Source organism: Artibeus jamaicensis, unplaced genomic scaffold (genome assembly GCF_021234435.1).
Source record: "Artibeus jamaicensis isolate MK-2021 breed Jamaican fruit bat unplaced genomic scaffold, CSHL_Jam_final scaffold_537, whole genome shotgun sequence".
In the NCBI taxonomy this organism is placed as follows: domain Eukaryota; kingdom Metazoa; phylum Chordata; class Mammalia; order Chiroptera; family Phyllostomidae; genus Artibeus; species Artibeus jamaicensis.
Window position 1 is genome coordinate 8,373,669 of NW_026522047.1, and position 18,238 is coordinate 8,391,906.

Consider the following 18,238-nt stretch of genomic DNA (forward strand, 5'->3'; position numbering starts at 1 on the left):
CAACTTTCTGGCACTTGTGGGAATTGAGAGAGTAACCAGCCTAATCAGGAACAGCAAGAAAATGCATTTTCTATGAAGAACTATACACTTCCCACGTCCTAACATATGAGTGATTACAGGGAATGTCAGGTCTAGCAACATAAAATATTGAAATAACTGTATCCTGTTAAAATGAGCTTATTGTACTTCTTATTGTGTCCCAAAACAAAATCAAATTTTATAGCAAGAACTATATTGGCTGTTCCAATTTACCGAGTTGTTTAAATACATGGTCTTAAATTTAAGATGCGCATCGAAAACTTGGGGGGAAAGTTGCCATCATCCATAATAAACATTTCTGATCACACTGAGACTACCTGTAACACGCATCTTCCTGTGCTGCTGCAATAACGGGTAAGGCACGGCCCAGATCACATAACTCACAATATATTGGTGGTGTTCTTTTTCCATTGATCACTGTGGTTGCTTCTGACCTTCCATTATTATCGACATTACTGTGTTCATTGTTTCCCTTTACATTTTCTCATAATGTTAATGATGTCCTGAGAACAGATTTCTGGAACTGGGAACCACACCAAAGAATTCTTTAATGGCTCATGTTTAATTGTTTCCTAAATGGTTCACATCAATTCCTGATGCTACAAAGCTGAAGAGCAATCTCAGTGTGGCACCTACAGAAGGCCACAGCGAGACAAGGGTCCACGGAGCCTATTAAAGAAATTCCAACAGATACACCCGGAGTCAGACCTTCAAAAGGAGAACTCAAGTTCTAGAATGCTCTCATCGTAATCTAGAAGATGTTTACTTCTTTAGGACTTCAAAGAAAAAAACCAAACTCTTGCTATATTTAGCTCTAAGGTAATCTAAAGGAGTATTTTAATATATTCCACTGGGCCGAAGTATTTTCTATGTGTCTCTTGTGACGGATGAAAACTAAGTGAAGGGAACAGGTTACAGACTGACCTCAGACGCACGGCGACATCAGGAGGGCAGGTCTCTGAAGAGCAGCCCACCCCGCGGCCCCAGCTCCCCACCTTCTGTCACTTACATGCGAGGAGTCACTGATGCTCAAAGCTTTTCTTCGCATTGTATTGTGCGTGGACTTTCAGGGTGTGGATGATTTCCACAGGAAATACTCATGTCTGTGTGGCCACTTCCAAGCAGAGTGTTAAGCTGGACTTGGTTCGAGTGCAGTTCTCTACCGTGTACACCACACCACACGGCAGCCCCTCCTGGGACAGTGGTCATCTTACCTCGGCTACCTTTTCATTCGCCATTTCCAGCTGAGAGAGCAGCTCTTGGGTATGAAGTTTCTGTCGACTCAGCTCACTCCTATTAGCCGAGCAAGGGAGGGAGGGAGGGTTTGTTTTAAAAAAATGAACAAAATGGAATCTTTATTAGTGAGATACATATTCATGCTTTGAGCAAGAATACTATATTTGTGCAAAATAAAGCTTCTTGTTAATAATACACCACATCTAAAGGACTCATTCATTTCTTACACATGTATTCCGGAGACTGGTTGTACAGCAATGTGAATACACACCACCATTGAACTGTACACTTAAAAATGGGTAAGCTGATACGTTTAATATTATGCATATCCTATCACAATTTAAAAATGGTCAAAACAGTACATTTTACGTTATGTTTCTGCCACAGGAACTCCTGTGGCAAAAAATTTAAAGTGCCAAAGTGTCTTCAATATTATCATCTCGAGTATTCCCTGGCATTAAAATGAAAGCATACTGTTAGTAAAACAGATATGGTGATTGTTAGTATAAAACCCCATCGGCCACTGTGCCTCTCAGCTGCAGTGTGACAAGCCAGAGTCCCACACGGAGCTTCTGGGAGGGGCCCGACGCTGGGCACAGCGAGGCAAGGTTCATCGGTCCGTCATTGCCAAGTGCAGGAGAGTCAGGCCTGCTGTTTGCTTTGGTTGCATATGTGCAGTATTTTATACATTAATACCCTTTGAGCTTTATTAGCTGGAATTTTCTTATGCATAGAACTTTTTTTTCCTATTCAATATATATGGATTATATTGTTTCTGGACAAAGATAATTTGAAGAGTCCCAGGTTAGAAGTAGATACGATGTCGTCTTAAAAATAACTTAAAAAAAGAGCGACACAATTTCTGAGTATTAAAATAGTAATTCAGAATTGATTTTGTCCTTTGACCTTCTGCTTCTTAAAAGAAATCAACAGATTAACACTGTCAAAATAACTGCAGCTTTGATTCCCCCCTCCCCCTACAAAGGAACTACGCAAACAGCTGAAAACTTGGTCTCTCAAGTGTCTTGTATTACAGTGAATAGTAGTTGTTAAAATCTGGAAGCAATCTGCTATAAACACATAGGTGAGAACAAATAATAATGTCCACAAATCAATTCCTCAAATATTTACTGAACCGTCTCTGGGCCAAGTGCAAGGTCTATGGTGGTGAGCACAGGGTCGTTGCTGTAACAGAACTGAGAGACTGAGAGGGACTCGCTCGTTCTGACTGAGTTCGTCAACACAGGCAGCCGCTTTGAAGGGCTTTAGGATTTGTCACTGGTTCTGTGACTGACAAACCTTAGCTTTGTTTCAGTGGTCGTAATAAAGCTGAATACATTGTTTTGTGTATTTTTAAGTCTGTCATGTAGTTTAGAATTCCCACCACAACAAAACAAATATAACAAAAAAGCAAAATGACCGCAGTGGCAAGTCTTCTAGGTCAAATGGAATTAAAGGTGAAAGTCATGTGCGTCGATGCTGATGAGAAGTAACCTTTGACCCCACTGAGGTGAAACCACGCTCAGGTTTATGAAGTCGGACAGTGTTCAGGTTACAGAAAGCCCTTCCAGACACCACCTGCTGCGTGCTTTGACGTCTAAACTACTCACCCATATACCTGTGACAATTCACCTGAATGACAGTAGTGCTGTCTAATACTACCACATAATAATAATTTTCCACAAAATTAAAAAACACAAAGATACAAGTTATTAATTCTGAGTTACTTTTTAATCTTTGTCCATATTGAGTCTGCTGTGGACAGAGCCCTGTCACCCACCCTGGGTGGTGAGCGGTCTCCCCTTACAATCCGGTGTTCAGCAGGCTTGGCAAACAGTACTGAAGAAGATGATGATGATGGTGATACTGACAGTGAACCCTTTCACAGCACTTCCTGGGGGCCAGACACTGTTCTAGGTGCTTTATATAAATGCATTTGGTTTTCATGCTAACTCTGCGAGAGCCCTGTCTCTGCACAACAGAACGTCAAGACACAGACATAGAAAGATGAAGTCACGTGGCTTGTCCAGAGCCCCGTAGCTGGTCAGTTGTGGGGTTGGGGTGGAAACCGGGCCCCTTGCTCCCCAAGCGCACACTCTGCACTGCTCTCCTGGACCTCAGGGGACACTGAACGAGTCAGGGACAGTGTGAACCAAAGGGTTCAGTCCTCCATCAAACCGGACGCCAGACACCAAACGTGCTTGTCCCTGCCGCGCAGACCCACCTGGCTGACATCTCGGCCGTGGGGCTTGGCCGCAACACTGTGGACTCCACGCCTCACTTCCTCTCCTCGCGGCAGCCAGTCTGTCCCTAAACAGACCACTCCTTTGTCACATCTCTGTCACCGGCCCTTCCAGCTCAGTCTCCGCTCTAGCACCAATTATAGAATCGTAACTTATAATTCTATACATTATAGAATTTATCTATAATTATTTCCACTTTTGGCTTCATTAATGTGGTACCAGAATTTAAAGGCACTTGACGAGCAATCTGAGTACAAAAGTCTTCCAGACTTTTTACAGCACCCCCTCTATTCTTGTGGAGTGGCCCGTCCAAACCTAATTCAACAGCAAATCCCCCAAAGTATACAACGACCCCTTAAGAGAAACTTAGTTCTGTACTCATATACCATTGTTCTATTTTTCTCTTTTTGTGCTCTGTATCACTGGTTTATTTTTCTCTTTTGTACTCAGAAGTCACTGGTTGATTTAATTAAGTTGCATATTTCCAAAACAAGAATGACCGGCACAGCCTGGTGTGGGAACAAACACACTGACTCTTGGGGAGCAAGTGGGAAGCTCCTGAGGCGGGGGCGGGGCGTGGAGAACGCCTGGGCCGTGGGTCAGTGCCGCGCCCGGCGCAGGTGCGTGGTTCACTGGTTCAGGTCGTTAGGTAATGAGGTGGACATCAGCTCGGAGGGCCTTCTGCTATACCTTAACTCTCCCGCTGTTCCTTACTGTTACTTCAAGATTGCAAAGTGGCTGTTATTCTCATTGCATAAGTAAAGGAGTTAAGACTCAGTGTACTTATTTAATGTTCCTAATGTCATAAACAAATTGAATCAAAAAATGGAGCTCATACCAGTATTTTAATCAAAATGATCTCTCAGCTAGATCATATTGCCTCCTGTTTTGAGACCAGTCATTACAAGAGAGTTTCGCAAAGCGTGTTATCTGTGGCATCGTACAACATGAAGATCTAAAAGGCAAAAAGATTATCTGGAAAACACTGGATCCTAACTTTGTGGCAAAATGGTCAGTAATTGCAAACACTGTGATTTCAACTTTTGGTATGGCTTCAAAAGACTTGACTACTGAAAAAAGGAAATTCATCCTCAGGTTTCAAATCTCACTCGGTTAACGGAAGACACCGCAGGCCAGCTGCAGGCAGGCCAGCTGCAGGCATGCGTTAGAGCACATCCGCTCCTGGTCCCAGGACCCCCCCTTCCCATGCACACACTCCCCTGAGTGAGCCCGTCTAGTCCGTGGCTCACAGGCCCCCGAGGAGAGCCTCAGTGCACCCTGTCCAAAGTGGAGACCGCTGACCTCTTCCTTCCCAGGAAAGCCACGGCGCCCACCGCGTGCTCCGCCCGAAGTTTAGGCATCAGCCTGGATCTCTCCCTTTTCCTCATCCCCGGTATTTGATTTAACAGTAGCTCAGTCCTACCTCCCTCAACATAACGCGTGACTGCTCACTTCTTTCCACCTCCACCGACAACATGCTGTTCTAAGCCACGAGCATCTAGTGTCTGAAAACCGTAATGATCGAACATCTGGTCTCCCGACTCCCCTTCTGCCAGCTCTTGAGTCTCTTTTCCACACAATGTGGAAAACTGGTCTAAAGTGGTCTCTTGAAGACCTAAGGATGTCTAAAATCCCCCAATGATTTCCCATTGCTGCATTTTGGACTTTAACTTAAAATAGTATGTCATTTAGAGTAAAAATACCTTACTTAAAACAGTGCACGAGATTCTCAGGATAGGAGGACCCCTGACTCCCTCCGCAGCCCGGGGGCCTCTCTCCTCGCTCACTGGACTGTGATGACGTGGGTCCTGTTCAAACTCTGGGCCCCATCGTCCCTCCCTTTCCCTCTGCTTGCAACACTTTCCTGGCTTCTTTGTGTGGTTGATTTCTGCTATCCTTCAGGACTCGGTTCAAAGGTCAACTTCCTGACGACTTAAACAGGCATCTCACTCAGCTCCCGCCCTGCACCTGTAAACTCGGATACTGTTTCCTCCTCGCTGTGCGTGGGCTCTTCCTGCCGCTGCAGACGCTCACCTTGTCTGCGTGGGCGGTTTCCCTTCCTATTTGTCACTCCCCACTCGAGTCAAAGCTCCACAAGGAAGCTGCATTCATAGCGCTTAGCACAGCGCCTGGCACGCGTAGGCTGGTCACTAGACTCCTCGTGACCAGTCACCTCGTCCATTTAGTAGTAACGTCTCAAATGTCCTGTAACTTGTTTTCCCGACCCTTTCACTGCCCACCTGCTCCCGTATCAGAACGAACTAGATAGTTCAGTGACTACATTTCCCCCGTGGCCATCAGGTGGTATAATGAATTTGAGAGACCGCTCCCAGAAAAACCAACATGATTTAGACTTTTATTTGTGAATATCATTCACGGGAGGCTTATTTCAAGAACGTGAAGAATGAACTCGAAATTACAAACTGCGTGGATTTCCTCACACCTCGTTTTAGGTGCTGCTCTTGGATGAGATTGGGGAGACTGTCAAGTCCATTTAATCCAATAAATACTGAAATGAGTGCCCGTCATGTTCCACTTACGATGCTGGCACTAGTGGGATGGGCCAGGGGAGACCCAGTCACCGCCCTGGTGGCAGTAAGGAACGCCAGCCGTGCTGTGAAGCTCCCAGGTTTATGACGCGGCAGTCACTGCTATAAAGTCCACAGTGCTATGGGAACACACGCTGAAGGCGCAGGGGTGAGAGCTCTCTCTGGAGGAGGCAGCCTTTTAGGCTCATGTGTGAAAGATACACAGCAGTTAGACGAACAAAAGCAGGGGAGAAAAGGGAGTGTCGCCATCAGAGTCACGTGTGGAGGTCAGGAAAAAAGGAAGGGCAATCAATCCAGAAAGCCGAATGCAGCGCAGTATGAATGAGACAGACAGAGTGGCTGGAAGGTGGGCGTCAGGGTAGGGGGAGCAGAAGCAGCTGAAAACACAAGGAAACAGACTGCAAAGGACCGTCTATGTCTTGATAGGAAATGGAGACTTTATCATCGATGCTATGGGGAGGTGCTGAAGTATTTTAAGAAGAGAGGTGACATGATTAAGTTTGAGGGTCCAAAGATTTTGCTGATTGCAGCAGGAAAACCAGTAGGGGTCTGTGACTGTGGTAAACTGGGGGGGTGAGAGCAGCAGTGCAGGTGGGCAATGTTGATGGCCTGATTATTAGAGGAGAAGGGACAGAGTCAGGAGAGATGTTTTTCAGGGTGGGGAGAGGTCAGAATTAGTAGTGCTTGGTTTAGGGGAGTGAGGAGGAAGGCGTTCAGGATGACTTCCGGGAAAGTGTCACCGCTCACGGGACGGACAATGAGGAACGAAGGATGAATGTGGGCGGGCGTGGCGTAACGCGCTGGGCTTTGAATCCACTGAGTTCGAGGAACCTGGGAAAATGTGCGGTAGAGAGTTGGAAATACAGATTAGTTCCAAAAGGCCAGCACCAGGTGCTGTTTTGTAAATGCCAGTTAGTCATTTTCTGCTCGTCTGTCACAGAAATGGGTATCCTAACCCATGCTGAGAGAGTTTCACACTAAAGCACTTCAATTCTCAGTACTTCTGGCATATATAATAGCTGAAAAGGTGTAGTTACAAGGTTGAAAGCAAAGCTGTCCCTACAATGCATTCATCGCTTTGCAAATACCACAAATACTTTTTGTAAAAGAAGCTATGGTTCCTTAAGGCACGGAATCAGTTTGAAATCTGGGCCAACATCTTAGGCTTTATAAGTAATTACTATGATTGCTCAGCTCGTTCCATGACTGAGGCATAATTTAAGGTAAGAATGAGCTGTACGTATTTTGGTTGATGCGGTGCACGGGGAAGTGTCCTCAGTGCGTGAAATCCCTGAGTGGTGTCTGAAGAGTGCGTCGCACAAGGTCCATTTCGCATCCAAGGGGCCTGCAGACAAAAGGCGCGCTGCTCGTGCGGGGAGACGGCGGGTCCGCCAGCTGCGGCGAGCGTGTTCCGAGACTCTCTCTCATGACAAATTAACATAGCGTGTGCCAGATGGTTTTTTTTTTTGTTGAATTATACTATAATATGCTTCAGTTACTTTAAGTAATTACACATTTTGTAATCTGCCAGTACCTGCAGCTGCCTCTCATCCTGTTAATTTAAAAGGAAAAAAAAAAAACCCTTAAAAAAAGCAGTATGGCAGCCAAACATTACAGATATATAGCCAAGAATGATGTTTGAGAGATTAAAGAGAATTCCTTGGGCTCAGATGCTGTGTAACTGCATCTATATATATATAGTTTTGGACAAGAAAAGAAAATATTACATATTGTATATCTGCTCATTCACTGATTCAACACAGTTTTATTAAACACCTACAGGCCCAGCAAGATGGTTGCTCACGGTCTTGGAGAAGGGATGGACATAAACGGTAGTCACACTACAAGTCAGTAAGTGCCACAAAGAGGGACAAAAAGGAGAGAATCTGTCAAGGGAAGTGAGACTGCCTTACAGAGAACAGAGAAGTCGTTTGAGATGGGTCTGGAAGGAAGAAAGGGTTTTCAGGTTGGAAGTTGGGAAAAGATACCCCTAGGAAGAAGCAGCATGTCCGAAGTACCCCTAGAGTCACCCTAATTCCTCTTTGCCTTCGTTCTCCACATCAGATCCATCAACACTTTCAATTACCTCTAAAATAAAAGTCCCCCAACTATCCACATTTTCCTTTCTTCTTAGTCTAAGCCACCACCACCCCTTAACAAGACTCTCACAATAGCCTGAGCCCTTTCCCAGCTTGTTAACTTCTATTTTCCCTCCAGTAGCCAGGGTGAGATGACTTCTCTCAAAACTGCCCGCTGTCCTTCACTCACACTTAACTCTTTAACCTGGCTAATCCCATCCTGAAGGTCAGGTCCTGGTCTGCAGCCAAGGCCGTGCTCCCCAGACAGCCCACGCGCTCCATGTGCATTTCCGAGACTCCTGTGAGGTCAGACTAATTTGGCCAATGACAGTGAAAGGAAGTGAATCGTGTCACTTCGGAGGCGACGTAGTTAACAGTCAGCATTGCTCTTCCTTCCCCTCCAACCCCCCTTCCCTGGTCCAGTGATCTCAGAACACCAGGCCTCCAAGGTCACCACCTGGGAGGAACCTCTGCAGCACAGCCTTCTTGCCAAACTGCCATAGACATGCAACATCAGCAAGAAATAGCCTTTTTCCTGGTGTGTGCTCAGCCCCTGGGATTTCAGAGTCTGTTTGCTGTGGTGGCTGTCGCTACCTAACAGGACGCCTTGCCCAAATCTGCCACGCCTGCGTTCACTCCGCAGGTGCTTTCTGTGACTTCAAACCTACCCACGGTCCTTCTCATTAGCTGTCCTACCGGAAATGCTCTTTTTCCTGAGGTGTACACGGCAGGAGCTGTTGTCATTGGCTCTCATATTAAGATTAATTTCCTCACAAGGTCTTACTTGTCTACCTGTCTCAGGTGTCTGCCCACCCATTCATTATCACGTTGCCTTATTTTAATTTTTGCATATACTTATCATCTGACTTAAGTATGTTTGCTAGTTTTCACTTCCCCATCACTAATCCGTTATCTTCAAAGACAGTGGGGTGTGGGGACCTTGGGTTTTGCTGCATCCTCAATGCTTAAGGAGCCAGGCCACTCAACCAGCGGGGGAGGGACGAAGGGAGTGCAGACTAGGAGCTGCACTGGGCTGGCTGGGCGCCTCTGGTTTTTACTGGGGAGGTTGTTCTGTGCGGCTACAACACAAGGAATGTGAATGACAGAGGCAGAGAGGCAGATTGATGATAATAAATTAGGTGAAGGGAAGTTTGTAAACATCCTACAGGCAACAATAAAACGGAAGGGGTTAAGCAGGCAGGGCCAGGATCGGATCGGCTTTTTAGGAAAGTAATTCCCATAGAAGTACGAAAGGTGGAATAGAGTGAAAAAACCCCAGAGAGAAGGATGCTACTTCAAGTGCGCGGTTAAAGATGTGCAGGGCCTGACAGAGAGCAAGAACAGGCGTGTCGCTGCATGTCTACACTCGCACGAGGGCTCCTGTCGGACAGACGGCTGCACCTGCAGGTGCAAAGGGCCCGACGAGGCTCGGTCCTGGCAGCCCACCCGAGAAAGGGTTCGCCGGTCCCACCAGCGCCGGGCACCGGTTCCCGCTTCCCTATGTGCTTGCTCGTATGCTTCTGTCAACTTGCTGGGTAAAATTCTTGTTCACATTTACTCTCCCTCCCTGAACAGTGTGGCCAAGCATGGCTGACATGCTCACTCTGTATTTCTGCTTCTGTGAACTGCCAGTCACACACTTTGTCCATCTTCTATTAGGTTGTTCATCTTTCTCTTAATTATTGAACTCTTGATGGATTCTTCGTATGAATCCTTTGTTTTAATTTTTGTTGTTTATTATCTTTGGTACCTTCATATAGAATTTAGATTTTTTTTGGTTAATCAATATTTTTATTAGATTCTGGGTTTTGTGTTTTGATTAGAAAAACTTTTACATTCCAAGATAATATACATAGTCATTTCTTTTAATAACCTTTTTTCTTTAGCTCTGTAATCCATCTGAAATTTATTTTACATATGGGATGAGAAATATCCTAAATGCTTTAAAGCATCACCTTTTCACCACTGATCTGAAATGCTCTGTTATCATGAATGCAATGTCCAGTTTTACGCGGCCTGTTTTCTGTCCCAACAGTCTGTCCTGGGCAATGCCACTGTACAGCCTTGTCTACTTGGGTACTGGCAAGACAAATGTCATCTCATTCCCTGCCCCCCCCAAAGTTTTAAAATTTAATCTATAAAAATAACAATCTATCATTCAAGTAAGATTAGTACAGCTACATTGCAGTTATGGGTGCTATACATTAATAAGCAACTATTAACACTGTCTCCTCTTGAAAGCTCGAGATTCTCTGTATCACAGATTTCAACATAAAAGAGTAACTAAGAGGGAATAATTATAAATGAATCAATAAAATCTTACAAATTAAAGCAAACTTCAAAATGAAAGAATATATACCACAGAGGAGATCACACTTGACAAAAGCTTCTGATACTAAGAAGGAAAAATTATTTTATTTCATTAATGTGTGCTACATTTCATTATGGCTGCAGTTCCTTTTGGATTGATCTTAGGAAATCACAGGCACCTGGTAATTACATTTAACTGTCAGTTGTCAGAAGCAACAGGAGTTTCCTAAGGCAGCAGCAGAACTAGTCCAAAGAGGACTCCAGCATCCGAAGGGGCTGGGGGCTGTGCTGGTGCTCGGTTTTGTCCCTGATGTTCATTAGCCATAGTAAGTCGGTGCACACATAGATGGCAAGAACACAGTGAATGCACGAGTACTGAACTGTTAGAAGTAAAGAGGACATACTGTGAAAGGGCACATTTCAGGGGAAGCTCTGATGCCTCACCTGCGCAGTAAGGGTACGCCGGAAAGCAGGGTGCTGGGATCCAACCCGGAGCAGCTCATTTTTGGTAGCGATTAATAAACACATTTTATAGGAATGGTGGAAAGCCTAAATTGGTGGCACATACAGAAAACCCTCCTACAGAAACAGTCAAATGAGTATCTGATTTTTAAATATATTGCTCTGTAGTTTATTTTGTAATATATCATTAATAAGAGACACAGTGGATCAAAGACTTGCACCATATCACTGAATCATTCTAAAAACAAAACCAAAACAAAACCATTGCTAAGGAAAACCAATGAACCTGTTCCCAACGCTACAGAAATGCCATCTAGCAGTTAGCCTGGTGCTCTGCTGGTACTGTCCCACACTAACCACTGTTAACGCCCGATGTGGAAGCTACTGTAAATACGTCTGGGAGGGTGTCGCATTCGGAACACACTTTTCATTGGAATAAACATGAGTTTCTACTTCAGTAATTATAAATTATTGGCTATCATGTAATTCTGTATTATACTCAACAGGTGAAGTATAGAGAAAATACTTTGGCAGACACTTTTTTATTGTAGAAAGATTTTTGACTTGATTTCATACATATGCCTCAGTATTACTTACGTCTCCAAAAGAGGATGCAATTCACATGTATATAAGTCTTGCCTAAAATTTGGTGCTTTCTAGAACTAGTATATATTTTTGTACATTTAAAAATGAAATAAGCACGTAAGCTCCTCATACATGTACCTCATGCATTATATTTTGGTTTACTTAGAATACACCAATCTCTTAGCATTTATAAAGACTATTCCCTAAGCCCTTTCACTGATCTTCCTAAATATTCTACATGTCAGGCATAGAGTGAACACCTTACAAATTTCTGATCACATAAATAAACACTTGTAACAACCTACGGGGCTTACAGGTGAGTGTGAAGGGCTGGGCTGGGTGGGGTTCACAACCAGGCCTGACTCCGGAGCTGGTGCTCTCACCTGTAATATTGCACTCCCTGACTCCTCACATGCTAGAAATAAATACATTTTTCTCAACCCTTTTATGAATGCAAATAGTCTTCATGCAAAATCTTGTGAAAATATTTCTATTTTGAATGTAAACATTGTAGTTTTGACATGTCAGAGCATATGGACATATTTTTAGCAACACAGCAGATGCGCAGAAAGTCTCTCTTAGTATGTTGGAATGTATTCATTTCCAACCCTGTGGTTCAAACAACCAACATAGGCATGTCAAATAAAAGTTAAGTATGCTCTGTGAAAATCAGATTTTCGTGTGTGAAACTCTAAATAGAAGGTCTGTCCAGAAAAAGTCCTGCCACCGTTAATGGTTTGTGCAACACTGATGTAACCTGGCAGCCAAGGAGAGTGGACTGGAATGTGTGTGTGTGAACAATGATGACTTCACTGTACTAGGCAGGTGGGGGTGGTAGACACTGTTGAGTGAGCATGTGCACTGTGTGGCTGTTGCATTTAAAATGACCGAGTGCGCAGAGCAACAGATCTGTGTCAGATCTTGAGTTGAGCATGAACATTCCTCTGCAGAAACTATCTGGATGATTCAGAAGGCTGCAGCCATGGGCAAGTGGTGACTGGCAGCTTCATCATGACAATGTGCCCACTTATGTATCACGTCTCATGCAGTTTTTTTGTGAAACATCAAATCACCCAGGTGACTCATCCCCCGTTGAGCCCAGATATGGCACCCTGAGACCTCTAGCTTTTCCCCAAACTAAAATCACCTTTGAAAGGGAAGAGATTCCAGACTATCAGTGAGATTCAGGAAAATACAATGGGGCAGCTGATGGAGACTGGGAGAACTGTGTGAGGTCCCAAGGTGCCTACTCTGAAGGGGACTGAGACGTGTCATTGTCCTATGTACACTGTTTCTTGTATCTTCTGCAATAAACGTCTCTATCTGTCACATTACATGGCTGGATACCTTCTGGATAGATCTCATATATGCAGTGAAACCTTGATAGAATATAATGTTTTCTCACAGTTTTATAACTTTAAAAAAATTATCATATAACCAAGAAATATTTATTTCAACTTAAGCATAATTATTCCTTTTTTAAAAGATTTCTAAAGAAAGTGACTAAATCTAAAAATTTCAAGGATGTAAATGTGTAACCTTGTTGGTTATTTCTGATAACCAATTTCGTTGTAAGTAATCTTCCTTAACCTACTCAACTTACCAAAAATGCCACGGAACATGGGTTTTTTTAAATTTAATAAAAACAGTGTTCTAATCCCTGGAACGAAGACCAAATTGTCACATGGGCAAGAGAGACAATGTCTGGAAAAACCTGGTTCTTTTTCTCTTCTTTTTAATAACAGCATTTAAAGAAGGATTCTTTTTCTCTACGAAGTTGTGGGTTAAAAACTGTGTTACACTGAACTACAATGGTGGAAGGAAAAGCAGTCACAACAATTAGTATCCATCCACATGAACTTCCAGAGATAAAATCATGATGAAAACTAAAACTTAGGATGTTAGAAATAACTCAAAGACAGTCAAAGACCAGCAATACAGGGAGTGTATGACAATTAAATATAAGCACAGACTAAAAAATATGAGTACAGAATATTTTCTATGATATATAATGTTTGCGTGATGCTTTAGTTTATGAGATGCTTTGATATTTACACTATTTCATAATAACCATAGCAACGGAATGTTTTTATTCTTAGAGAAGGTAAAATTAAGGCTTGGAAAAAATTAGTGGTTTATATATAATCACACATTTGTGGAACAGACCTTGGATTAGAAGCTATGGTTTTAGCTTTTTTTTTAAAACAATTTATTTGGGTTATATTGGTTGATAAAAATACAGGTTTATGTGGTATGATTTTATAATATATCAGCTGTAGACTGTATTGTGTGTTCAGCACCCCAAGTCTTGCCTGTAATTATTATTTACTCCCCTTTATCCTCTCCTACCTCCTCCTACCACTGTTTTCTTCTGGTAGTCAGGTTTGTTTATTTTTGCTTAATCCCTTTTTATATACCCCACTGACTTCTGTGGGAAGATCTTAAGCCAGTCACTCATATTGTGGAAAAAATATTTAGGCTTTAAAATTGATATTTCAGCCCTGGCTGGCATAGCTCAGTGGATTGAGCGCAGGCTGGCTGAACCAAAGGGCCACCGGTTTGATTCCCAGTCAGGGCACATGCCTGGGTTGCAGGCCAGGTCCCCGGTGGGGAGCACGTGAGAAGCAACCACACATTGATGTTTCTCTCCCTCTCTTTCTCCCTCCCTTCCCCTCTCTAAAAATAAATATATAAAATCTTTAAATAATTGATATTTCAGTAGTTTATTGTTTAAGGCTGTTGATAGATGATTTCAAAGTTACAATTTTCAATATCCAAAAGCTGTCAAGTTCAGAACATTAAGGATGGAGACTATTTTGGGAAGACATACACAGTGTTCTAGGATTCCATGTAAACTGAAAATGAACATAATGACTTCAGTTAGGTGACAAAGGATAATTTGAAAAGTTCATATTAATTATGAAACATTACTTAATAAGCTATGAGAATACTGTAAGTTCCTAGCAATGACATAAAAATTGAGTTTGCTATGAATTCAAATTCATAGGAATGGTAAAAAAAATAATTTGCTAAAAGTAGAGATCAAATTGCTAAAAATTTGGTAGCAGGTAAACCTCCATTAGTAGAGCTCTTTATAGTTTACGTCCCCAACTAGAATGTAGGGTCTCTGACGGTATGGTGAGGTTTGTTAATTTTTGTACTGATGTTAAAAACTATTTCTAGAAATATTGCATAATGAATAAAAACAACACTCTTACCCATGTTCAGTGTCGAGTGAGGGCACTAGTCTCTTGATTTTGAAGTAAATACTCTATTTCCTTTTTTTCTAGGAGGTAAAAAAACACTAACTTATGGGAAACTTATTTAGGGTTTAGAAGGTTGTTTACCAAGACTTGGTTTTCTTTTATTTTCATTTATTTATTTTTAAATATTTTATTTATTTTTAGAGAGGAAGGGAGGAAGAAAGAGGAGAGAAACATCAATGTGTGGTTGCCTCTCACGTGGCCCTCACTGGGGGACTTGGCCTGCAACCCGGGCATGTGCCCTGACTGGGAATGGAACTGGCCACCCTTTGGTTCGCAGCCCGCACTCAGTCCACTGAGCTATACCAGCCAGGGAAGACTTGGTTTTCTTTTAAAGTGAAAACAGTCCTCACTATATTTCCTAGATTCAAGTGGACAGCTGGAGTCCGGCAGGAAGTGTTTCTTGACCACTTGGGTCAGGCAGGCCCGCTATTTAATGGTTGCTGCCCACAGACCTGACCACGTGCGCCAACACCGCAGGGTTTCGTGGGGTTGGGGACGGTCCTCGGAAGCTTGGATGGCTTGCTTTGCGTTGTGTAGACCATGAGTTACTTCCATTTATTTCTCAGGTTATTTTACCAAGACATGTTGCTATGTTAGGCATTTTATTTTATGGAAAATTGTTTTCCAAAAAGATTCTTTGTATGTAATTGAGACTCTGACAAGGAGGCAAAACAGAGACGGCATCTGCAGGGCAGGTGAAGGGCTGGGCCTCCCCCTGCAGCCCCCGATCTGGCCAATCAGAGACAGACTGTCTGCTGCCACAGCAGAGTCTCGGGAAAAGACGCTGGCAGGCTGTTAATGCAGTAGCAGGAGTCCCGGAGGATCTTGTCTGATTGCTCCTCTTTTCTCCGAGAAAGAGCTGAGGTTACCAAGTGAAAGTGATGATGGAGAGGAGTTGTAAAAGGTTTGAGGAAAGACAAGACGGTATGGCTGTCACCAAGGCAAGCAGAATATACAGACTGATTGCATAGCAGCTAAAGGGCCCTTCCTTTCGTGATCATGAATTTAAAGCGAGACCACCAGCACAGCTGGGTTTTTCTCCAGCCACCATGGGCAGAATGGGCGATGGCACTGACTGGGCAACAATATGCATTTCCCGGGGCTTGTTTGGCAAAAGGAAGAGGGAAAGAGGGGCCAGAGCTGAGGATGCTTCCCGCTGAGCTGTCTACAACAGCACTCCCCGTGAAAACGCACACTGCCTAGTGCCCTTTTCCCTTAGCAGTTGTCATTACCACATCACGCCCTTAATTTCTCTTACTGCCTGTCTCCCCTACTGTGAAGTCTCCCGAAGGCAGGAATTTTCGTCTGTCTGGGCTGTCGTCTTTAACAGGTGAGATTCCGAGCTGGGCACAGCAGTTACTGCAGTACCTGTGGCCCCTCCCACCGCTGCCCTGCGGTTTCACAGAGAGTGACTGGCTGGGGGGATACCCAGCAGCTACTTTTAAGGGACTGAGTGGGTTGGATGTAATTTTGATCTTTAAAACTGGTAACAGTAGTTTCTTATGCTAATTATAGTAAAGGGACCTTAAGGTGGAAGGAGTTTTATCTAAAACAAAAATTTTAAAAAGATTTACTTATTTAGAGAACGGAGAAGGGAGGGAAAAAGAGAGGGAGAGAAACACTGGTGTGAGATTGCCTTTTTCCGACCGGGGACCAAACCCACAACCGTGCACGTGCCCCGAGACAACAGCCAACCAACTGGGCCACACCTGTCAGGGGCTCTAAAAATTTCTTAAGTAGAAGAGATTAATAAGAAGTAGCAGGTGGTGAGAAATGAGATGGGAACATATACATGGGCCAGTTCAAAATATCCCCATGGCCAGCTTGCTGCTACCTGTGGGTGGGAAGGGATGAGAGAGGAGAGTGAGTTAACTTGATTTACGTTATAAAAGTTCTCTGTGGCTTACTGTGGAACACGGATTCAAGGGACAATGGACGGGGGCTCCAGAGTCCAACCAAACGGCTAAGCAGTGACCCAGGAGCGAGAGAGGGTGGCCTGAACTCAGGAAGGGAAGGAAGATGAAGCGATGGATAGGAAAACATGCAGGGGGCGGGGTCAGCCAGACTGGAGGCGGTGCAGGTTCAGGAAAGGCAGCAGTGGGGGAGGAGCCAGGGCAGCCGCTGGTCCAGCCATTCCACCTACCACACCCAGGTCATTTTCAAGGTCCTGACTACCGGAAACCATAGGGCTACTCCCATGGTATCTTGACTTTTGCCTAAAAATACCATTAAAAAAAAAAACCATGAAAAACAAATAATTTCCAGTGTTCAAAAGAACGAAGTTAAGATGTCCTCATCGTGATAGGCAGTGGTATTGATAGGCAGCAGTAAAACTGTTCACGAGGTTTTTGACAGCACTCATTCCAGCAACCTGCTTTATGCCCGCGGCACAGGGGGCGGCCCCCACTGGGTGCCCAGGGAGCCCCGACGCAGCCCAGCCCTTGGGCGCAGGGACGGTTCCTAGTCTTGTGCTCTCAGCTACCAGACTCCTTTAAGAAAGCCACATTTCAGTAATTCTCAAATAAGTCACCTACACACAGTTACAGAATACTTGTCAAGTTCCCAACGCTATGGTGTGGACTGTATGTTTACGTAAGTACACATATTTACATAAGTTTACGTAAGTAAACAAGCTCAGCTGAGCGCCGATGCCTGCGGGGCGCCGGGGCCTGTGGACCAGCACGCTCCACACACGCAGGGCTCTGGGACACCGGACCGTGTTTTCTCACTGAGATTCCAGAGCAGGAGTTCCAGCACGAGTTCAGAAATGGTCGGATAACAACCCCCGCCACACCGCCTGGGTCACATTCTCTCCTCTGAAAGCAGGATCCTGGAAAGTGCTGATTTTTAAAAATGATTTTCCTCGGTCCTAGTGGCTGCATCCTGGACTATGCATTATCATCAACAGCCCTCCTAATAATAATTCTTAGAATGAACAGCACTTAGAAGTCTGTAAGATGAGAAACAGGTCTCACTCTAAGGCAGGGCTATCAGTTCAGGAATCCAAGTTTCTCAGTGACGTGGCCTCTTAACTAGTGGGGCACCTCATGCTTTGTCACGTTTCACAGGTTCAAATAAAGGCACGTTAAAAACTGAAAATCTGCAGAAAGAATTAAGGTTGGAACGTGAGCTTGGCCTAGAAGAAACAGTAATTGATAAGTGCACTAGCTTTTTCATTCATTCATTTATCCCACAAGTATGTTCTGAGCATGGATGTGAGCTGGGCCCTCTCCTAGGGTCTGGGGCCGGAGCTCCCACGGGGGAGGGCGGCATACAAAGTGCGAGTGTGGGACCAGGAAGTGCAAGGACTAGCAGCGATGAGTGTGCTGAGGAGGAACAAAGTGGGCAACAGGCAGAAACGCTCAGGGCAAGGCCTTGTCTGAGGCGGCCTGGGCTTCCCAGCATCCGGCCGGATGCTTAGAAAGGAGCGGCTGCTCAGGTGTGTGTTTATGAATTATGGTGAGACTTTC

General features: G+C 44.2%; 1 protein-coding gene across 3 annotated transcripts in view; it reads right to left on the reverse strand.

Moving 5' to 3' along the window:
- Positions 1-18,238, reverse strand: part of SCLT1 (sodium channel and clathrin linker 1) — a 95,003-nt gene that overhangs the window by 6,702 nt on the left and 70,063 nt on the right. For 2 of the 3 annotated variants that reach the window (XM_037129879.2, XM_037129878.2), the window contains one exon: positions 1,254-1,332. In XM_037129879.2, coding sequence (XP_036985774.2) covers positions 1,254-1,332 — 79 coding nt within the window. Of the gene's footprint in view, positions 1-1,253; positions 1,333-5,749; positions 6,899-18,238 lie in introns of those variants that run through there. The other variant, XM_053658521.1, reaches the window with a different exon arrangement.